At 38.4% G+C, this 24,082-nt stretch overlaps 2 protein-coding genes across 3 annotated transcripts in view; one reads left to right on the forward strand and one right to left on the reverse strand.

The window, feature by feature from the left end:
- Positions 1 to 12,432, reverse strand: part of LOC139694676 (SMC5-SMC6 complex localization factor protein 1-like) — a 47,286-nt gene extending 34,854 nt beyond the window's left edge. The window contains exons 1-5 of the mRNA XM_071593173.1: positions 12,359 to 12,432; positions 11,989 to 12,171; positions 9,896 to 10,054; positions 9,665 to 9,802; positions 4,021 to 4,382 (exon numbers count right to left, since the gene is read on the reverse strand). Coding sequence (XP_071449274.1) covers positions 4,021 to 4,382; positions 9,665 to 9,802; positions 9,896 to 10,054; positions 11,989 to 12,171; positions 12,359 to 12,361 — 845 coding nt within the window. The 5' untranslated portion in view covers positions 12,362 to 12,432. The remainder of the gene's footprint in view (positions 1 to 4,020; positions 4,383 to 9,664; positions 9,803 to 9,895; positions 10,055 to 11,988; positions 12,172 to 12,358) is intronic.
- Positions 12,433 to 12,491: 59 nt separating this feature from the next.
- On the forward strand, positions 12,492 to 17,960 carry LOC139694673 (protein C19orf12 homolog). Of its 2 annotated transcripts, none has more exons than XM_071593169.1 (3): positions 12,492 to 12,845; positions 12,955 to 13,127; positions 16,875 to 17,960. In XM_071593169.1, exons 2-3 carry the CDS (start codon positions 12,974 to 12,976, stop codon positions 17,141 to 17,143), a joined length of 423 nt encoding a protein of 140 aa, XP_071449270.1. In that variant the 5' UTR covers positions 12,492 to 12,845; positions 12,955 to 12,973; the 3' UTR covers positions 17,144 to 17,960. The 2 variants fall into 2 exon arrangements, with proteins under 2 accessions (XP_071449270.1, XP_071449269.1); XM_071593168.1 differs by having other exon boundaries at positions 12,492 to 12,817.
- The last annotated feature ends 6,122 nt before the right edge of the window (positions 17,961 to 24,082 follow it).

Genomic DNA, 24,082 nt, shown 5'->3' on the forward strand with positions numbered 1-24,082 from the left:
ATATATATATATATATATATATATATATATTTTTTTTTTAAGGTAATCTACCGGTTAAGGTAGGTTTTTCGATGGACACAACTACCAAACAAATATTTTGTGACTACTAACAAAACACAACCCTAAATTCTACTCTACACCAGGTCCCTCTTCATCTCTGAGTACTTTCTTCCGCCCTTCATCCCGTCCAACATCCCTATCCTGTTCCTTCCCTTTCCTCTTTTGCCCAACATTCTACCCTCTATCACAGTCTTCAACATCCCACTGCCGGTCAACACCCCCTTCATCCACTTGTCCTGCCTCCATAGGATTGCTCCCAACAAACCCCTCTCTTCGCCCACCATACCAAGTACTTCCTCATTTGTTTTCTTCTCTGTCCATTTCACCTTCTCCATTCTTCTCCACACCCACATTTCAAAAGCCTCCAGTCTACGTCTATCCTCCTGCTTCAATGACCACGTTTCCGCGCCGTACATAGCTACGCTCCATATCAAAGTTTTTACGAGTCTTTTCTTAACATCCTTACTCAAAGTCCCCGTCATCAACTCCCTCCTCCTCGTGAAAGCCTCTTTGCCTAGCGCAATTCTTCTCCTTACGTCCCTACTACTTTGACCGTGTTGGTCCAAAACACTACTGAGATACGTAAACTGTTCTACCTGCTCTAGTTTTTGCCCTCCTATTTTAATGTTAAGCTTGCCCTTTTTCTTTCTAGAAAATCGCATAACCTTTGTTTTATTAATGTTGATTCTCATCCCATACCTGTCGCACTGAATTTCCAATTCACTCAGCAATGCTTGCAGCCCCTTGGCTGACTGACAAACTAAAGCTTGGTCATCAGCAAACCTAACTGATTTTACGAATTCCCCGCCCACTTTCATTCCTACCTCTAGTTCTTCCCATGCCTCTTTGATCATTTCCTCTGCATACAGGTTGAACAGCAACGGTGATAATGGGCAACCCTGCCTTACACCCCTTCCTAACACTGCCCATCCTGACTCCCCGTTTCCCACCCGCACCTGAGCAGTCTGAGACATGTACAGGTTGCGGATTAGCCTCCTTTCCCTCCAATCTATTCCTATTTTCTGCAATATACTCATTATTTTTTCCCAATTCACTCTATCAAACGCTTTTTCGAAATCTACGAAGCAGGCAAATACATCCTGGTTGTATTCTATATTCCTCTCGATTAATAATCTCATTACTGCAATGGCATCACGCGTACCTCTCCCCTTCCTAAACCCAAACTGGTCATCCCCTAAGTAATCATTGGCCCTATTCTCTATCCTTTTGTTTATGATCCTGAGAACAACTTTAGCTGCGTGGGATATCAAACTAATTGTCCTATAGTCCTCACATGACGTGGCCTTCACCTTTTTCGGAATCGGAACTAAAACTGCTCTCACAAAGTCTTCCGGCCAGATTCCCTCCTCATAAATGCTACGGATCAGCCCATATAGCCTCTTCCTCCCACATTTTCCTAAGCATTTTAAAAGTTCCACGGGAATGTTATCTACCCCCACGGCCTTATTTAGTTTCATCTCCCTTAATGCCCTTTCTATCTCATTGTCTAGTATGCCTGGACCTAAGCTGTCTTCCTCTACGTCATTTTCTTTTTCAATGTCTAACTGTGTTGGTCTGAGTTCTTTACTATACAGTTCTTCTTTATACTCCTTCCATCTCTCTTGGATCTTTCCTGCGTCAACTATTACCTTACCCGCCTTATCTCTAACTATTAGCATAGCTCTTCCTTTCTTACTTCCCGATAACGATTTAACTTTGCTGTACAGCGCACCGATTTCACCCTTCCTCTGGAGACTTTCCATATCCTCGCACTGCGTCTTCCACCATGTGTCTTTTGCCTTATTTGTTGCCCGCCTCAATTTATTGTTCAATTCTTTGTACTTCATTTTGCCTAATTCTGTATTTATATTCTTCCATTTTCGCCGCTTATCCATCTTTGTAATCATCTCATCCGTGATCCATGGTTTCCTAGTCCTTTTAGCGTTAACGGTTCCAATAGTGTCTTTTGCGGCTTTAGACAACCCTTTTTTGATCATTTCCCATTTTTCATCGATAGTAATAAGCCCTTTACCATCCTCCATGATTTTCTCTACCGCCTGTTTGTATTCCTTCCTTTTCAACCCATTTAATGCTTCTACAATCCATTTTCTAACTCGCCGCCCCTGCCTTATCTTTTTGAAACGTACGCTACATTTCATAACAACTAAATTGTGGTCTGAGTCCGCATCCGCTCCCGGAAAGCTGTGGGAATTTATCACACTATTCCTAAACCTGTGTCTAACCAGGATATAATCTAGCTGATATCTTCCTGAGTCACCTGGCATTTTCCATGTATACCTGCGTCTTTTGTGGTGTCTAAACCAAGTGTTGGTGATGACTAACCCCTGTCTCCTGCAGAACTCAACTGCTTTCTCCCCGCGGTCATTCCTCGTGCCTAAACCGTAGTCGCCCACCTCATCACCATCTCTTCCTTCGCCTACCGTCGCATTCCAATCCCCCATCACTATCAAATGTTTCCCTGCAGGAACACACGCGATCATGTCCTCTAACTGATCGTATATCTTATCGACCTCTTCTTCCTTATGGTTGCTCGGTGGCATGTATACCTGAATAATAACTAAGTTCGTCGGTTCTGCTTTTATCTCCACTAGTAGTATTCTATCCGTTACCTGCTCTATGTTGACTACGCTTCTTTCTACCTCTTCATTTAATACTATGGCAACCCCTCGTTGGCTCTCGTCCCCACCGCTGTATATTATTCTATACTTATCACTCCAGTAATCCCCGCTATCTTTCCATCTCACCTCGCATAGACCTAAAATATCGATATTTCCCCTTTCCATCTCTCGCTTAACATTCTCCAATTTCCCTGTCCTCATCATTGTCCTAACATTCCACGTTCCTATTCTAACTAATTTTGTCTTCTTCTCCTGCGTCTTCTGTCCTGCTGCTGCTGGTTTTCCCTTGCAAGGGTTTCGTGGGATGACGACCGCGGAAGCCTTGCCTCCCCCGCTGCCGGGCACGACACACGGCCGATTGGGCCGAGCCCCGTGGTTGCCAGGACTCAAATTATCTCTATTGTCCATCATATTTTTCTAGGGAATGATAATTGAGGTGGTTTCCCGTTGCCTTCCTCAATAGTGTTTTTAACGTGACACCATCACTTACTGGCCGCCCCACTGGGGTCAGACGCCATTGCAGCCGCCTCACTGAGGAACAGACGCTGCGTGGACTACCTTTCGTCTGGCTCCTAACCTTCGACCTATCTGGCATGGGTGACCCTACCAGGAGCAATAATTATTACTCCCGCCAGCACAGCTCTAGGGGTCATCGGAACGCACAAGCCCTTCCACCACGTCAAGGTTGTAGTCCGGGGAGGGATATATATATATATATATATATATATATATATATGTATATAAGCCTTACTTCTGGACGTCAGACTTTATTTTAATTTATTTATCATTAATCCGAAAACAGCCATATTTAAGCCTTTACATCTTATCTTTTAATTGGAAAATAACAATGAAGACAATTATAAACACCAAATCCTTCAGTGAAAAAAAAAGAACCCACCAAGGTGGGAAGCAAAGCATGACCTCTAGGCAAAGACAGTCTTCCAACCACCACTGGGGTCAGCAGACTAGCACCAATGCTAAATGCTGAAATTTCACAATCAAGTTTCTCGATCCTCTGCCAACTCTTCCCAATTCCCTCCCCTCCCTCATCAGGCCCTTCCCCCTCTCTCCCTCATCCCCTTTCTCCCTCCAAAATCAAAGTGTACGTACATTAGATGACACTTTCACTTGTATCATGTATGCAAAGATGATGTATTACATCAAAACCTGGTCAGAAAAAAAAATTATAACTAGAGAACAATTGCAATTATTTGGTCATTAATATGTTGCAATTCCAGCACATTTTGCCTGAAACAATGCAATTTATACAAGGTTAATGATCTCAATGTTAAAAAAGTAGGATATGCATGCAAAAACTTACCTTTGGTTCCACACATCAATGTCCATTTGAAATATATCATTCATCACAGAGAGGACACAAATAAGACGATGTATTTTTTGTTCAGTACCAGCTTTTGGCCACCAAAGTTTCAAATGTTTCCCCGTCAGCGTTGTTGAATCATAATATTCTAGCATATCTTTAGCTGGAGCAGATGCATTCCCATCATACTCCTCCTCTTCAAATCTGTTGGCATCATCCACATTTTGCTCCAAGCTGAGACAAGACACATTTACTGCAATACTATGAGAATTGTTATTTTCCTGATCCAAATTGGTCAACTCAACGTCGAGCTGGTGAAGGATATTTATGAACGACCCACATGGGTCTCTGGGCGATGATACCTATTTGAAAGAAGTTCAAAAGTGATTCAATGATTTCTTACTGACTGTATTTTCAGGGTAGGATATTGCTAGCTAAGTCAAAGGTCACAGATCAATACTTTACCTTAATTTTAAAAGTTGAAGAAATACACTAAAATTTAAAACTCATTACTGGGTTAATATTTGTGCATCCAAAAATGTGCCAAGCCAGCACCATAACTCAGAAGAGCAATTGAAACTGTGCTCCAGACACAACAAAAACTATAAACAACAGAAATAATTCAAATTATTTTCTAATATTTCATTCGTATGACTTCAATAAAACGAATGGATTGGATGGCCTATCTGATGTTAAGATTATGAAACATTACAAGGGTCATCCCAGAAGTGTCCCGCCTGACCTCGAGATAGTGGTAGGTGATTGAAAAATATCACTGTATTAGTAAGTATGCATTTGCTCACACTCGAGCAAAACCAGTGTCGTGTTTCAATATGTTTCAATTGACTGCTAAGCAAAGTTTCACAGCAACAAAGCAGATTTTTTGCACCACCGTTTCATAACCATGGATGAAACATGGATCCATTACTTCATACCCAAGACAAAAGAAGATTCAAAAAGGAAAATGGCTCCAAAGAAGGTGAAGCCCATTTCATCTGCAGGCAAGGTCATGGCATCAGTTTTCAGAGATTATTACTATTAGGTAATCTACCAGTTAAGGTAGGTTTTTGGATGGACACAGCTACTAAATAAAACATACTGTGACTCCTAACAAAATACAAAATCCAGCATCCCACTCTATATCTTTCCTCTTCATCTCTGATCTTCTTCCTCCATTCATCCCGTCCAATAACCCTATCCTGTTCCTTCCCTTTCCTCGTTTGCCTAACATTCTCCCATCAATTACATTATTCAACATCCTGCTCCCGGTCAATACCACTTCAACCACCTCTCCTGCCTCCATAGGATTGCTCCCAACAAACCCCTCTCTTCGCCCACCATACCAAGTACTTCCTCATTTGTTTTCTTCTCTGTCCATTTCACCTTCTCCATTCTTCTCCATACACACATTTCAAAAGCCTCCAGTCTACGTCTATCCTCCTGCTTCAATGACCACGTTTCTGCGCCGTACATAGTCACGCTCCATATCAAAGTTTTTACGAGTCTTTTCTTAATATCCTTACTCAACGTCCCTGTTATCAACTACCTCCTTGTGAAAGCCTCTTTCCCTAGCGCAATTCTTCTCCTTACGTCCCTACTACTTTGACCGTGTTGGTCCAAAACACTACCGAGATACGTAAACTGTTCTACCTACTCTCTAGTTTTTGCCCTCCTATTTTAATGTTTAGCTTGGCTTTTTTCTTTCTAGAAAATCGCATAACCTTTGTTCCATTAATATTGATTCTCATCCCATACCTGTCCCACTGAATTTCCAATTCACTCAGCAATGCTGACAAACTAAAGCTTAGTCATTAGCAAACCTAACTGATTTTATGAATTCCCCACCTACTTTCATTCCTACCTCCAGTTCTTCCCATGCCCCTTTGATCATTTCCCCTGCATACAGGTTGAACAGCAACGGTGATAATGGGCAACCCTGCCTTACACCCCTTCCTAACACTGCCCAACCGGACTCCCTGTTCCCAACCCGCACCTGAGCAGTCGGAAACATGTACAGGTTGCAGATTAGCCTCCTTTCCCTCCAATCTATTCCTATTTTCTGCAATATTCTCATTAGTGTTTCCCAATTCACTCTATCAAATGCTTTTTCGAAATCTACCAAACAGGCAAATACCTCCTCGTTGTATTCTATATTCCACTCGATTAATAATCTCATCACTGCAACGGCATCACGCGTACCTCTCCCCTTCCTAAACCCAAACTGATCATCCCCTATGTAATCATTTGCCCTACTCTCTATCCTTCTTTTTATGATCCTGAGAACAACTTTAGCTGCGTGGGATATCAAACTAATTGCCCTGTAGTCCTCACATGACGTAGCCTTTACCTTTTTCGGAATAGGAACTAAAACTGATCTCACAAAGTCTTCCGGCCAGATTCCCTCCTCATAAATACTACGGATCAGCCCATATAGCCTCTTCCTCCCACATTTTCCTAAACATTTCAATAGTTCTGCGGTGATGTTATCCACCCCCACGGCCTTATTTAGCTTCATCTCCCTTAATGCCCTTTCTATCTCATCACCGAGTATGCTTTTTTGGGATACGTGTGGAACAATTTTCATTGACTATCTTGAAAAAAATAAAACTATCAACGGCGAGTATTATGCCAACTTATTGCAACGTTTGAGCTAAGAAATCAAGCAATTGAAGTTTGAATTGCTACCTCATGCATCCTATTGGCCAGATTTAGCCACCCTAGATTATTTCCAGTTCACAAACTTGACAAAATGCTTTGGTGGTCTAAGATTTTCCAACCATGAAGAAGTGATGTTGGCAGTTAATGGCTATTTAGAGGAGCAAGACAGTTTTTATTATAAAAAGGGTATCGAACTTATTGAACATCACTGGAAAAAGTGCTAAGAGCTGAAAGGAGATTATGTTGAGAAATAAATACATTTTTTTCCAAAATTTTTGTGTTTTTTTGTTTGGTCGGGTACTTCTGGAAATACCCCTGTATTACAACAATTACATTGACTGACATAATAACCAACAGTTCTTTGATAATGAGCATACAAATTAAAGATGAGGCACGTAAACAAGATCACCTGGTAGGGACTTAGTTACCTAAATGGCTAATTAGGAGAGAGCTAAAGACAGTAGGTTAAGAAGAGATCCAGTGAAGGCAATTGCGTGGATAGGAAGCTAAATGTGGTAGGAAAGCGAACACTTAGAGGTGGAAAGATAAAATTCTGGCAAAAGAAGACAATTGTTACGTGTATGCCACGGAGAAATGCTGATTGAAAAGATATCCATACACGAATATCTGCTGTGGTGCAACAATTTAGGAGGGTAAAAATCATTCGCCTTGACCAGGATCCTCATCAAGGCCAATGATTTTTATACTCTGAAATTGTTGCATTGAAATGCATAATAGCAGATGACTTCATCATAAGTTACTGTTGCGGCACCACCTGCAGTTTCTTGGGATCTGTTGCGGTGTTTAAACTAAGTATTCATTATGATTAAACAACTTCTCCCACATTAATCTGCTGCTTCCCTGCAGCCATTCCTTGTTCGTAAACCATAGATACCTCCCTCATCCACTATTCCCATCCCCTACTACAGTGAAATGTTTTCTCCCACAAACACTCACAATCATTTCCACTATTTGATCACATACTCTGGACTATTTCTTCCTAACTTAGGTAACTATTTGGCACATAGCCTGAAAAATGATCAAGTTCATTTGTCCAGCATTTACCTCAACAAATAATATTCTATCTCTCACCTTCACCACGTGTACTATGCTTCTTCTGATATTTTTTTTTTCAATTATATTGCCACATACTGTCATATATTTCTGTTAAACTATTCCTTCAGTTGTCCCCAATACCCTTCCACCTCATATCACATAACCCTAAAATATCTTCATTTCCTCAGTCCAAATCCTACTTAATATTTTCTAATTTCCCGATCTTAAACATGATCCTATCATCCCAAGTCCCTATTCTAACTGGTTGGGCCTCTTCTGAGCTGAGACTAGAGCTGAAAAACAATGAAAACAAAAGGAAAAACGGAGAGAAGGAAAACAAACAAGGAAAGACTGAGTATGGGAGGAGAGGAGGTGATTGATAGGAGAGATCCAAAGGAGGTATGGAAGATGGATGTAGATAATTTTGATAGGTTAAGGAATTTTTAAGACTGCGATAGAGGGGAGGAAGGAAGTATGCTCAATTGAATTCATGTAGTGTGGAAATCAGGTTGTGTTTTGTGGGAGAGGCAAGGGAATAGTCATTGTACTGGTTTGCAGCCTGTGCACAAACAAAACTTAACAGTATTACCAATAACAATCATCTCACTAAAAGAAAAAACTTCCTGGTTCACTGACTAGTTATTATAACTGAGAAATGAATTTATTTGTACCTACTACTCTTACAAAATTAATGGGAATATGCAGGTCTAAGATGCATGCAAGTACAGCATAAACTTGCATGTGACTTACAAAGAAGATTGCTGTAATTCAATTGCATGAGCAAAAAATAAAGTAAATAATGGCTTAATTTGTAATCACAATGAACATCACGCAGCATGCTGAGTAATTAATGCAGAAGTCGGTTATTCTAATGCACATCTTAATCTTCATTTCACTCAAGATGCTGTAAATACTTTTTTCTCAAAAGCTGTCGACATGTCCTCTGCAAGTGTCAACTCTGGCGGTAGACAGTATGTTTCCAAATTTTTTCTCCAAACAATTTAAACTTAAAATGGATATTTCTTACTCAATTTGAGATGGTTGGCTACAAAATAATTAAGCACTCCAAAAGTAAATTCTGACACAGTGTGTTTCTCTTAGATAAGGCATTATTGTGTTTATTACACAAACTTGACCTATGTTACTCAAGTCATGGTCTCAATCAGGATACTTTGCAAAAACCCTGAAATATTCCAAAATTGTGTACTTCTATTAAAAAGTAAATAATATGATTTAGGGGATGTGGTAGTCTAGGGGTAGAGCACTGACTGGAGGACCTGAGCTCGCTTCCCAGGCATGCTTTTCAGCACCCTCAACTTAAGTTGAACAGTGGGATTCTTTGGGTACCAGATCTTCCTGGGAAACAATACGTGGCACAGGGAAAGGATCTTGCCACCCTACTTTGATGTGTGAATTTCACACGCCGTATAGGGCTTAGTACTGGGTGAACTCTACCATCACCTACCAAACCGACCTATGGGTTGTGCAAACTGAGCTTATGTTTTTTTTTTAAATATGATTTAGCTAAATACCACCCTATTCCATAGCCCCTGTTTTTGGCAACATTTATGAAGATCTAATATCATATATGTGAGTTTTTTTTAAGTCCAATAAGGTATTTTCCATTTTACAGTTTAATATTTCACTATATCTGGAATATCAATAATTATGGTTCTAGTGTACTGCTAACTACATTATTAATGCTTTTGAAGAGAGAGCATCTCTGTGACACTACGTGGCCTCAGCAAGGCTTTCAATTGAGTTGAAAATGCCATATCACTCTCAAAGCTTGAATATTACTTTGTCAAGGGAGTTGAAATGAAACTAATCAAAACAAATCAAGCAGACTGCAACCAGTTGGTTGTACTTAATAGCTGTTGATCAAAAGCTCATATTATTTCAATTATTTTAAAATGTTTGAAATACTCACTCTTTTTTGTTCTATTTCCTCTTCCTTGAATATTTCCCAATAATAAAAAGCCATATCATCATCTTTTGGTGGGTAAAATGTACTTAGTTGATGGAGGTATATTTGTGCTTCAACAACAAAGGTTTCAGTATCGATCACCTGGTTTAACGAGAGGAAAAGATGAAAGAATAAATTTAAAAAAAAACAATAATTAAGGAACACATTTCAGAAGTGAATGTAGTATGTACTCACCAACATAGTGTCCAATAATTTCTGAATCACATTAACTGGTGGAAGGTTAAAAAGTAGAGAGCTACTCAGATAATGAACTGTTTGATTCCAATGATTTGCTTTAGCAAGATCTTGGAAGATACAAGCAAAACCTTGTGAGCGTCTACATTTTTCAACACCCTGAAAGAAAATAAATAGACTTTATGCACTATAACTACAGCAAACATTGACCAGTTCTCCATGGTTGCTACAAACAGGGCTGTCACTAGATCAACTTAGGAAAGGCAGTGAATTTTTTAAACACAAAGAGATGTTTAATTCAGAGCAAAATGAAAAGTAACACTTCCAGTGAGCAAAAATAGTAAAATAATCAACATAGAAAATAACAGAGGATTGATGCAGCAAGAATGAAGGGTGGAGGATTGAAGTTTAGGAATAATTTTAGGGAAAGGGTGATCAACTCACTTCCTGGGAGCAGGAGAAGACTTAAGAGAAAAATTACTGCTCATGACCTGTAATGATGTATTTAAGAAAATGAAAAAGGGAAGTATAAGAAAATGCAAAGTAGAGGACCTCATTGGGACAATAAACAAAGGACCAGCAGGAATTTGAAGATATTCTGAGTATGGATAAGGGAACAGATGGGGTACAAGTAAGAGAGGGGAGTGTGTTTACAAGGAACAAGGTGGTGAATGGAAAAAATGAACAGGGCATACAAAAAGGGTTAGGAAGCCATGGATAACAAAGGAAATAATTTGGAAGTTAATTTACAAAATAAAATGGTAGGGAATTAATGAAGTATTTGGGAGTTCAAATTAAAAATAACTTTAAAAAAATGAGGAGTGAAACTAAACAGGGCAGGGAAAAAGGAGTGCACTACATAGAAAGGTGATGGGACTGGCAGGATGTTAGAAATAACACTTCATTTACACTAATAGTAGAAGTGAGTAATAAAATAAGATAAACATTTACACAAAGAGTAAATTGGGTAAAATATAATAAAAAAAAGATGAGGTCCTGATGATGTGGATAGAATATAGAGAAGAAAAGTTAGTATGAAGAGAATAGAGTTTTTAGTAGTCACGAAGGCAGGTAGAGGGTAAGAATAAATGAAGAAGAAAATAAATGGCTGAACACAAGGAAGATTATAGCATTAAATCATCAAAAACCTACCAAGAATAAGTAGTTAACATGGAATATATTTTAAATGTGCTGAAACCACAATGAATTTGGTTGAAGTATCTTTTTGAAGAAACTTCTTCAACTCCATCACCGTTCCCTACATTGGTATTATGAACCTCAATTTGAATTGCCTCACTCCATGCTTCCACCACATGAGGACTGAAAAATTAAATGCACGTGGGATTTTCATCATGCTATTGAGAACTACTCATCCACACTGAGTACACATTTAATGAAGTGCCGACTCTCGATGGATCATTATTTGCCGTGGCTCTACATGATTGACAAACCGAAGCTCTTCAAAAGGCCTTGGATTTAGGCATTTATACTTGGTCATTCCTCATGCTGCCTCATGTGTTAACATGCCTTCGAGTGCAACTGTATGGTCTATTTCAATAATATGTACCAGTTTTTCATACATATTTGGGAAAACCTTAGGAATTGTGAAATGAAAAATGCACATGAACTAAAACAGGCAATGAATTTAAAATGTAAATAAGATTTAACAACATAATGGCAATAAAATATTATGAATACAACCAAAAACAGTGATGAAACTAGCAAACGCTTAAGCATGAAACATGCATTAGAAAAAGATTCAAATGATTACTGGTAGTAAAACTGACTTCTATTATATGGTTATCATTTTGGAGCTTCATATAAATTATCAACTTTCATAGAAACAATTTTACTCTCCTCAAAAATTATTATTGATTGAGATTTAGATAAGGATTCGTCCTTGAAGTTGGAAAAAAATCAATGACTCTTTACTCAAAAACAGAAGGTTAACATTAATTATTAAGAGGCAATGATAGCCAGAATGTTCCATTAGTTAAATACTGTCTTTCTTCACCGTAACGCATAAAGACAACATGTCGGTCCCTGGGACACATTATCCTAATGATTATTACCCATTTCAGTTCCTAACGTACCTGTCTCATCATCCACTTGTGACAAAATGTAGTGGCATATGAATAAGAACCAAAACATGATATCGGATCTTTGTAGTATTTATTCAAGCATCCGTTAACGACTCGAATGAAATCCTTTGGCGTCACCTTAGATGTCAATGCGTCATCTCTAATTGACTCCATGTTAGCAGGATTATTCCATTCCTGGTAAAGAAACCCAATGAATATCCTATTATTCTCATGCATTCCACGAGAAGCACTAAATGACTTCCTGATGAGAACAAACGCAGGTATTATCAATTATTAACCACCTCATCGTCGTTACCAACATAACATTCGAATGATATGAACAATATCTATGTGTGATAATAGCTAATATGACACCAATTACCATAAGCTATTGAATGCATAGCGAACACCAAGAAGGGACGACGTCTACCATATCCACTGCTGTTTAATAACCGCGTTTGAGATAATCGTGTATCATTTGTTCGTAAGATGAACAGTACACGATTGGTCCACATATTGCACCCTCCCCCCCCGGACATTAGTTCCAGTGCAATTCATTCTTTCTATTGAGATTACAATCTCCTTTAAATGGAATGCTATCATTTGAAATCTTGTCGATCAAGTAAAAACTAATAACTGTAGCTATGGCTTTTAACGGCATGTGCCATGAGTAAGCCACTGCTTAGTTGCAGTGATAATCAGTGCGTAGTGATTTGGCCGTTAAGGTAAATACTCATAGCCGTCGCTTTTTTAATTTCACGTATATATTCATGGATATAATTTAATACAATTTTGAACGTGGTACAAGAAGAAAGAATTATAGACGACAATTACTACAAAGGTACAGCGATTTATACACTTAATCAGACGTATGTGGAACAAAATCATCTTATCTTCACTTGTCTTGAATGAAATTTGATAATGTTGTCATTGTCTAATCTCCGGTGGAGAGGCTAAGGATGAATTTTGGTCTTCCAGGATCCTTGAACTAAGAGAAATGGCTGTACGTTCAATTTTAGCTGAAGTTAGCAAATTGTCCGAACTTGAAGGAGTACGAGTTACCCTGAGAAATTCTCTTTCGGGAGGAGTAACCGTTGGCTGTGCTGCAACTGCTGGCAGTGTTGCTTTGGGTCCCGTTGGCCTTTTACTTGGTATCTATTCAAATTGACTCTTTTAGCCATTAAGGTTTTTAATGATGCTCGAAAATCCCGTCATTTGAACATATATGTTAGTCATCTGGCGTCACAGGGAGTATTACTGAGTATAATATGTAGTGAGATTACTGTAATGGTGTAGGGGATTTACTTAGTTACTTCTTGCAAAAATATATACGTATATATTTTTGCAAGAAGTGCAAATATGACTGAAAAATCCAGAGCTTCAACGGCCGGCAGATAGTCGTGGGCTAGCTCTCCGGCCAAGTTCATTTAAGTCCACGAGGCGAATTTTTCATTTCCAAAAATGAGAAAAATGTATCCACGTTGATATTTATGATTTAACTTTGTACACCTTTAGTAATTTGAAATGGAGAAGAGAAATACAGAGGCTGCCATTATATTAGGTGTGGGAACACCCCGAAATGTAGTACGGACTGTGACGTCTGGGATAATTCCTATTACGGATTTCCCATTGCAGGTTGTTTCTTCACCCTCTTCCATCAATAGTCTTCTTCTCTGTTCCACCTTATTTTCTACAGTCTCCTCCGTACCTGCATTTCAAAATTCTTGTGTCTAAGACTAGGTTTCAGATCATACAGTGATCCATTCTAAATTAAAGTATGTTTTAAACTTTTTTAAATCTTAATTTAGCATACCTAATAAAAATTTAGAGATCAGTTGAGGTCCAGAAAGGGAAGAAGTACCATAGCAGGGAAGTGATGGCATAGCAAAAATTAGGTTACTCATAGAGAAGAATGTCGAATACAGTTAGGTTGTATTTGTTGGTTTTGTAGATTTTAAGGTGGTGTTAAGTAAAGTGAATTAGAATTAGTAAATGTATAGCAGAAATTGAAGATATAGGAGACATCCACTACCTTGAAGGGCCTTAGAGCAACAAAGAAACCCAATACTCTACAGGAAGTCCCTCATCATCTCTGTGTACTCCCATCCTCCCTTCATCCTGTCCAACATCCCTATCCTGTTCCTTCCCTTTCCTCATTTGCCCAACATTCTCCCCTCCATCACTGTCTTTAACATCCTATTGCCGATCTATATGCTTTGCATCCATTATTACTGTCTCCTTAGGATTTCTCCCTGTAATCCCCTCTCCTATCCCCAGTCTTGGAAAAGATTAAGTTGACAGAAAGGAAAACTCCACTCCCACTTTTCAAAAACCTCCAATCTATGACTATCCTCCTGCTTCAGTGACCACATTTCCGTGCTGTACATAACTACGCTCCATATAAAAGTTTTTACGAGTCTTTTCTTAACATCCTTACTCAACGTCCCTGTCATCAACTCCCTTCTCCTTGTGAAAGCCTCTTCGCCTAGCGCACTCTTCTCCTTACGTCCCTACTACTTTGACCGTGTTGGTCAAAAACACTTCTGAGATAGGTAAACTGTTCTACCTGCTCGAGTTTTTGCCCTCCTATTTTAATGTTAAGCTTAGCCTTTATCTTTCTAGAAAATCGCTTAACCTTTGTTTTATTAATATTGATTCTCATCCCATACCTGTCGCACTGAATTTCCAATTCACTAAGCAATGCTTGCAACCCCTTGGCTGACTGACAAACTAACTAAAGCTTGGGTCATCAGCAAACCTAACTGATTTTACGAATTCCCCACCCACTTTCATTCCTACCTCGTTCTTCCCATGCCTCTTTGATCATTTCCTCTACATACAGGTTGAACAGCAACGGTGATAATGGGCAACCCTGCCTTACACCTCTTCCTAACACTACCCATCCGGACTCCCCGTTCCCCACCCGCACCTGAGCAGTCTGAGACATGTACAGGTTGCGGATTAGCCTCCTTTCCCTCCAATCTATTCCTATTTACTTGAATATACTAATAATTTTTTCCCAATGCACTCTGTTATATGCCTTTTTGAGTATTACCAATCAATTTTTTTCGATTAGATAATTCTTCAGCAAAAATTGACAAGGATTTGAAGTCCCATATTTGATGACAAAAAAGAATTATATTTTTTCCAAAATAATGGCTCAAAAATCATTCATGGTTCTCATATGTGATGGGCTTTAAGCATTTCTCCTGGACAGGTCCTACCGAAATAGTTGTGTTTTATACTCTCTTGTATCGTATTTGCCATCAAAAACAGTTTTCTTCATTTAAAAATGTACTGTATTTCCCTGCCCATAAGATGCACTTGTTTTTCTCCAAAATATGCTTTTAAACTAGCTTGCATCTTATGATCTGAGGGTATTAAAGGTATTATCTCATCCAATTAGTCACTAGCTGATTTGCTGGGAAAATACTTATCATTAAGTATTTTTTTTTTCCTCATCAACCATACAAAATGGTTGTCTTTATTACAAATTTTGATAATAGTATAGCTGTTTTGTGCCAGTATTAAGCAATAGGGATTTAATATTTCTTTGATGATATATCCTGAAAAATTCCCAAATGAATCTTAAATGTATACAGAGTAACATGTTTATTTACACTTTCAATGTGATGCTGCGGAGAAACTTAAATGCATTGCATGAGTAGGGATGTTATCCCTCTGCTCAAACGACGCATCCGTCTTGGTGTATTCAGTCTACAGGCACACAAGTGGTATGATAGAGTTGTTCAATATGTAATAGGGTCCCTTACTTAAAATGTGCATATCTGTTTTTACATTCAGAAATTACGTGGTGCATGAAACGTTAAAATTAAAGCAATCACATAAGATTGAAAGAGGGAAGATGGTCTTACAGTACCGTAGTTAATCTTGAAGCCATGAATTATGCTTGGAAACATGGGTGATTCAGTACATGGCAGCTGAGAGGCATTTTGGCCCACCAATGACTGAGGAGATGATGCATAAATGGAGGAAGCATAAAATTGATTCAGTGAATGCAGATGGAGTATCAAAAATTTTAGGCCCATGGGTTCCTAATTGGCCAAAGGTCGAGGAACATGTTAAGAACTGGATGATAACTCACAGGAAGAATGAGATCACTGTTTCGGCAAAAATTATTTTAATTGATCTGAAAAAATTAGTGTTTGGTATGTGTATTGCTGATTTGTTTGGGGAGACATTATGGTACAAAGAATTCCCAAAGAAAAGTGGTCTCTGCACGCATACCAGAGCAGCAAGAGCACAGAAACTGCCACTTGAATATGAAAGATAGGTAATAGAATTCCACAGCGACAATGAATAAATTAATATATAGTTACTAATTTTTTTATGTAACAATTTAATTTCTTCCTTTAAAGCGTTTACATTAAAATACTTTTCAGCCTCATCGTAGATTTTTTATCAATTCTAACCTGAAAAAATCATGGTACATCTGTGATTTCTAAGAGCATAAAATGTCACTATTATCATGGTTTGTCAATCAAATATTGGTTTATGACAGCTTTCCCCGTTACCTAACCATTTTTCATTACTTCATGGTTTCCTGTGCCTATGACCTCTCTCGTTAACCTGCTTTTTATCATTCATCCTTGGCCTTTCGTTGCTACTGCTTCCCTCTGTGATTCTTTCAGTAATGGCCTTCGGTAATTTGCCATTTCTCAGTTGGTTCATTATTTTCCTTTGCCTTCTTGTGCCTTGCAGAGACTTCTTTACCCTATATAGTACTCCATTCACCTGTCCATTTTATTTCATCATTGTTCTGTTGGTTATGCATTGATTAAGGAGTCAATTACTCTCGTATTAGTTCCTAAATTGTATGTTATAAACTTTATTTTTAATCTAATGTGGATTAGATTTAATTCAAACTTTATTTCTAGGTGGTGTCTTGGGCTCTGTATTGACAACATGGAGCAAGTGGGGATCTTACAGGTCGTTAATATCTGTTATTTCCGAGGATCTCACTCCACGTCAGCAGGAGCAACTGGTCGAGTCCCTGCAGCTAGCTCTGAATCAAGTGAGCAGGGAAGACTTGTTGAAGCTATTGGTGCTGATCACTTCTGGAGGAGCACAAGCTGCACTTAGGGAGATTGCAGTCTCCTCAGTACGAGAATTTGCCTGTCAAGAACTAGGTTTTCGTTTATCCTGAATACTTTCATTGACCAAATACATTTCAGAGCAGTATGCAAATAGAAATTTTATGTATTTTAAGGATATATTTGCTTGAAATGCAAACTATATTTTTTAAACTTTTTCCTAGGTAACAAAAATGAAATCTACTTTTGATGCATGAATTTTGAAAGTGAGGCTATGGAAGAATTTTTGTAGAATAATTTATGCATATCAATGTAAAAATAAATTTATTTAGGATATAAATGAATGATTGTCACCAGTTACCTTATTGCTCAAAGATTTTTAACGCAATGAAACCCTTGAGTGAATAACAATGATTATGGAGGGAGACTTATGTATGTGTATAATGTATGCTTGCATGAGAAAGAAGACTACTTGTGATAATTGATGATTCAAAATCAATTGCATATCATCTTGTACTTGGGGAATACTGGTCCTATTGTCTATTTAAGATGGCCACTAGCTGTGGATCAATTTCCTGTCAGCAAGAGTAATTTGAAGCACTCTTGTTGTTGGAAATGGTGAAACAATTGTAACACTTTTTATGACGTTATATGAATGACAAAGAAAGCAGGGTTTCTGTATTGAGTGTGTGAAAATCTGAAGTGCCGAGGTGATTTTTACGCACAGCATCCTATTAGAATACCTAATTTAACAGCTTTCACTATTAATGTATGTCCACTATGCACCGAAGAAGTGACTTCTGAGTTTATTCATTTCATAAATGATAGTTTAAAATGTACATATTGTCTCATTAATGGCATGAATACTGCATCTGTCAAAGTTATTTGTAATTTTTTGTATAAAATAAAAATGTCAAGTTGTAGTAGGTTGTCTATCTCTGGATGATTTTTTTATCCTCTTCAAGTTCAGTGGTAGTAATAATTGGATGGTTGATGGTATAACGTATTTATTTACGAGTGTCCTTGAAAGGCTAAAGGAATGAATATCAATACAACCAGAATTTAGCTCATCTTGGTTTGCTCAATTAATAAATTCTTGCTGAAGATAGAAGGTATTCTGAGGGAAACGTAACTTATCAGAAACACAAGAATATACCTGACTGCTCAAGTATATTGGGTTGAAATTAGGTGGTGGGAAAAGGGGGTGAGACATGGTTATTGAAATTGACCCATTCTCTGCAATGTATGAATTGAAAAAAACTGGTTAGAGAGGAATTAAAAAGACGTGTGAAACGTAAGGGGGCTTCAGATCTGGCATTTAGATTTGCAGATGATCAAGCATTATTTAGTTAGTCAGCCAAAAGATGGTAATGTTTCCTTAGTTCATTATGGATTTAGCTTGATATGCATGAGATAAAGAGTCTGTTATGAGAGAACAATTGGAAATGAGGGTTTCAAGTAATTTTTAGGCTAGTTAAAACATTCAGCTTGAGGGTCAAATTAGAACAGTGAAACCACTTATTAAGCATGTGTTACAGATGGAAATTGAGTGGCATTAAAAAAAGATAACCGAATTTGGCAAAGAAGCTTACACAAAGAGGAGGGAGTTGAAAACAAGGTTATTGAGTAAAAAGTTATGATAATTTAGTGGATAGCTTGAATGGAGCATAGTTTGTTGTACGTGTAGTTCTGAACCTTTTGTTAACTTTAAAAGTTCCAATGAGTCTTGCATCAATGGTTGACTTCACCTTAGCCAGCCGTGAATTGTGGCCAACAAAGGAGATGAATTTATCCTAAAATATGTGACACTTGGTAAGTGTAGATTGGGGGCTTTTGAATTGTTGGTATGGAGAAGGAAGGATAAAATAAAATGGATAGAGAGGGAAACATATGAAGTTCTATACATGGTTGCGATGGAGAGGAGGTTGTTGGCAGAAAATCAAAGAAGGCAGGGAATGTGGAGTCAGTGCTTACTGAGTGACAATGGAATGATGAAACTGTGATAAGAGAATGTGTTGGGCCAGAGAGGTAGAAGGAGGAAAGATCTACTCCCAACAGCCTATCATTTTGCGTGAACAAAGCAGTTTCTAGGGTATTAAAAACACTCATTATCAAAGTTTTTTCACTTATTCTCTCTTCACATCATTATTCAATGTCCCTATCATCAACTCTTGCATCGTAAAACCTTCTTTGCATGATGCGTACATCTTCATATGTCATTATTACTTTAACAATCTTTATGCAAAATATGTCATAAATGGGTGAACTACTTCTCCTGCTTTTGTTTAAGCCCTCCAATTTTAACTCTTTTAACTTAGCCTTCCTTTTTGTCAAAAATCTCATTACCATGGTTTTGTATGCATTGATTCTCCAAGACTTTGCCTGGTTATTCACCTTTGCTCCTCTTAAAGCTCTCCCTACTATTTGTTTTCCTACATGTTTAAGCAGTTCAATGGGGATGTAATCCTTCCTTGCAGCCTTTTCCCATTTTGTTTCACTTAACACTTTTCTATTAGGGTAAAAAGAAACTTAACACTTCCACAATAAAGTGGAAGTTTATTGTGTAAGTGTTAAGTTTCTTTTTACCCTCATAATGAAGGAATTTCAAATAGTTAAACCTGAAACTGTTATGTTTAATACTTATATATAAAACAATCAAGTATGCATGGACCCATTTATCAACACTTTCTGGCTCTGTCTAAATTTCCTGACCCAATATACTTTACCATATAGCTCCTGACCTTCCCCATGGACTACAACCGTGATATGATGGAAGGTGTTGTGTGTTCTGATGACCCCTAAAACTGTGCTGGTGGAAGCAATGATACTTACTCCTGGTAGGGTCAATCTTGCTAGATAGGTGGAAGGGTAGCAGCCAAGCAAAGCTAATCCATGCAGCATCTGTTCATCTTTAAGTTGCTTTCAAAGGCCCCTGACTGGAATGGGGCTGCTATTTGAATGGTGATATCCCCTTTAAAGCACTATAGAGCAAGGCATCGGGAACCACCATATTATTTTATCCCAAGCAGTCATGGACACAAACATAGAAAGAGTCCTGACAACCATTCGGCTTGGGTGGTGAGTTGTGACCAGCGGTGGAATTGGCAAGGCTCTCAAGTCATCATATCGAGGACTACTTGCAAAGTGGAATCCACAGAAGTGGCAAAATTGAGACTTGGAAGAGGACCAAACTAGTGAGAATAAGGATGTGGTGATCAGAAATTATTAAGTGTAGAGCAAGAGATGGGGAGAGTAAATATGGATATTTTAGGGCTGTGAGAGGTGAGTTGGTATTACTGGAGTGATATACAGCAGAGAGAATGACAGGCAGCGTGAAAGGAAATATTATTAAGCAAAAAGATAGGAAGAGGCATGGTGAACAGAGACCAGGTGAGTGATAGAATATTGTCAGTACAATTAAAAGCTGAAACAACAAACTTAGTCATCATGCAGGTGTACATGCTAGCAAGTAATCAGAGGGAGGAATAAAAAGTGTATATATATGATCCATTTGAGGAAATAATTGGGCATATCCCAGGAAGGATACCTTTGATAGCGATGGGTGTTTGAAATGCTGTGGTTGGCAAAGGGAGTAAATGGAACTGAGGTAGGGGACCTGTGATTAGGAACAAATGGAGAAAGCAATTGAGTTCTGCAGGAGATAGGGTTTAATCATAACAAACACTCAGTTTAATCACCTCAATAGTTGTTGGCATAAGTGGAATATACTAGGAGATTCAGAACAATGTCAATTTGACTCTATTAGGGTCGGACACAAATATGGGAAAGGAAGGATTAATTTGCATAGTTTCCTGGAAGTGGATTCGGACCATAATTTAGAATTAATAAGGTACAAGGTCAGATTCAATTGAAAAATATTGAATTAGGAGAGAGAGATTATGAAAGAAAAATGTGAATTTCTAAACAAAGATATTGGAAACCACAAAGATACTGTGGGAAAATTTTAACAAAACCACGGATTACAGACAAATAATTATGTAAGTAACTTTTTATCTTGGAGAGTAGCGATGCATGGCCCCAGAGCCCATTTCTCTAATTCTGATACACTCGAACATCATCACCAAGACTGTTGAAAGATGAATCTTGGTCCATCACCACCACCTTGTCATGGTGGGGGGGCCCAGTAGTTACAATGATCCTGAGAGCAATGCTGGTGGGAGTAAAAGCTCCTGCTAGGGCCGCCCTTGCCGGTAAGATCAAAGGTGGTAAGAGCAAAGCTAAGAGTAACCTAGAACACAGTGGCTGATTCATATTGAGTCGCTGCAAACAGCATCTGACCAAAATGAATAAAATTGGGCATCTTTCTGCCTGTGTGGTAAGCAATGGGAAAACTATCATACTATTATTCCGAAGAAATCACCAATTAATATGGATCTGTATGCATGAAATTCCAGAGGTAAAGCTTCCCTTCATTCGGATTTCTGAGAGAGGGATACATTGAGGGGCCAAGTACTGAATGAGATACACAAAGCAAAGAGGATTTTGAGAAGAGAAAGCACAACGCAAGAAGTGGAAAGGAAAGGATAAGAGTCGGAGCATAAAACATGCTTGCACTTTTCTAGGGAGGCAAGTAAGAAGAAATAGAATGGCAAGGCAAAAAATGGAAAAAAATAGACACAACAATCTTGGGATGAGTGAAATGAGATGGTGTTGGAGTGGAGAGTATAGGCTCCACTATTCAGGTGAAGAAAAAGCTGGAATAATTATAGGAACAAGGATGAAAGATAAAGCAATCAAGGTAGAGTACATTAATGCCAGGATAATAATGATAAGACTATAAAGAAAAAGCAAAGACCATGTGATAATACAAGTATACATGCCAACTAGTCAACACTCAGAAGAAGAAGTGGATAAGTGCTATGAGAAAATGGACTTATCACTGAAAAGGAAAGATGGCTTGCATAACATTAATGGGAGCTTTAATACATTTGTTGGTGTATGTGGTGAAGATAGGACAGTGGGAAAATTTGGACTAGGAATTAGGAATGATACAGGACAAAGACTAATTGACTTTTGTATTGAAAACTGTCTGTTAGTTGGTTCCGCCTTGTTTGAAACCCATTACAGGAGGAGATATACATGGACATCATGAGTAGATGAAGTGAGGTACCCAATTGATTTCACTCTGATACCACATAGGCACGGCAATTGTATGAAAATATCAAAAAGCTGTCCAGGAGCAGATATCAAATATGACCATAATCTAGTAATAACAGAGTTATGCAAAAAAGCTGAAAAGGGCATGCAAAGGTAGAAAACAAGAGAAGTTGGGCATTAGAAAGCTAAAGGAATCAGGAATATCTGAGGAAATGGAAAACCAATTTATTGGCAAGTTGAAAATGTAATTATGGGCCTACCACCCATTAAATGCATCTTTGAAAGGAAATGTAAGCAGAGCTTTGTTGGAATGGACAAAATAACTTGATGGGTAGAAGATGCAAGAAGAATAAAAAGGCCATCAATGAGATTACATTGAAAAAATGGCAACAGGATGATGAAGAAGAAGAGAAGAACACAGAACATTGAGCCTGACTTCTCACTTCTCGAAAATACTTGCTTGGATAATCAGCCGACGAATATGAGGAAAGGTAGAAGAAAGTCTCTCGGAAAACCAATTCAGATTCAGGAAAAACCGAGGAGTACGTAAGAGAGGAAATACTCAGCTTGAGTGTACTGGCCGAAAAATGTATCCTTGTAAACAAGCCATCATATGTGGCATTCATGGACTTGAAGGCCTGCGACAATGTTGAATGGAACAAAATATTCAAGGTACTAGAAGCACTTGGAATGGACTACAGTTACAGAAGAATAATCCATCGCCTCTACAAGAATCAGGTAAAAACCATGCAAATGAAAATCGGAAGGGAAATAGAAGCAAAAATAAACAAAGGAGTTCGACTAAGACGCAAGCTCTCGCCAGCACTATTCAACGTTTACCTGGAAGAGGCAATAAAGGAAGCGCAAGAATTGTGCACCAATGGAGTCAAGGTGAATGGCGAAGAAATAAACATGCTACGGTTCGCAGATGACATCGCAGTAGTAGCAGAGATACGAGGGGACCCGCAAGCAAACCTGAATACAATGGACCAAGTACTTCGGGAATATAATATTAGCATAGACGAGAAGAAAACGAAAATCCTTGAGTGTGGAAGAGAGAAGCTGAATGCAGATATTACAATTCGAGGAGTGAAACTAGAGCAAGTGAAAGCCTTCATCTACTTGGGCAGCAGTATAACTTGGGATGGAAGACGCTTCTTGGCAAAGAAGGCGTTCATTGAGAAGAGGCAACTACTATGCTCAAAGAAGATAAGGCTGGAAACAAGGAAGCAATTTGTCAAAACGTTCGTGTGGAGCATGGCACTCTACGGATCGGAGACATGGAATATTGGAAAAGGGGACCAAAGAAGAATAGAAGCATTTGAAACATGGTGCTGGAGGAGAATGCTGAAGATTAAATGGACAGACAAAGCAAAGAACGATGGAGTATATAGAAGAGCAGAAGAGGAAAGGACCATACAGAGAACTCTACGGCAAAGAAGAAATAGATGGATTGGACATACTTAGAGGCACAATGGATTAGTTAGAAACATAATAGAAGGATAAATTGAAGGAAAAATGCGGCGCGGAAGGCCAAGAGACAAGTACATAGGGCAAATTAAGAGGGACGTAAAACAGGGAACCTATCAGAGGTTGAGGAAATGAACACTAAATAGGGAAGAATGGAGGGCTGCAGTAAACCAATATTAGGATTGAAATACTGATGATGATGATTCTTAGTTCGGAAGAGAGCAATGTTCCAGTGGTTACGATTTTTCTAGGTTAAAAAACTATCAATAGTGTACCTCAAGGTAAATACTAACAAAGTTAGAACCCCATGGTAGCGGTAGAAACATCCGGGGCTGTTTTTAATACTTTTTCAATGGTCGGGTAAAAAGAGTAGTCATGTATGGTGTTCGCTCAAATACAGTAGAAACCACTTCAAGAAGTGTTATAGGACCTATTTTATTTATTATTTACGTAAACGAAAATAA

This window comes from Hetaerina americana, unplaced genomic scaffold (genome assembly GCF_022747635.1).
Source record: "Hetaerina americana unplaced genomic scaffold, ioHetAmer1.1.p SCAF_52, whole genome shotgun sequence".
NCBI lineage: Eukaryota > Metazoa > Arthropoda > Insecta > Odonata > Calopterygidae > Hetaerina > Hetaerina americana.

What these genes read in the sequence shown, in the direction of transcription:
- LOC139694673 (XM_071593169.1), top strand. Translation starts at nt 12,974, where the DNA reads ATGGCTGTACGTTCAATTTTAGCTGAAGTTAGCAAATTGTCCGAACTT. An exon ending in TCCCGTTGGCCTTTTACTTG is followed by an intron (nt 13,128 to 16,874) that starts GTATCTATTCAA and finishes CTTTATTTCTAG; the next exon opens with GTGGTGTCTTGGGCTCTGTA.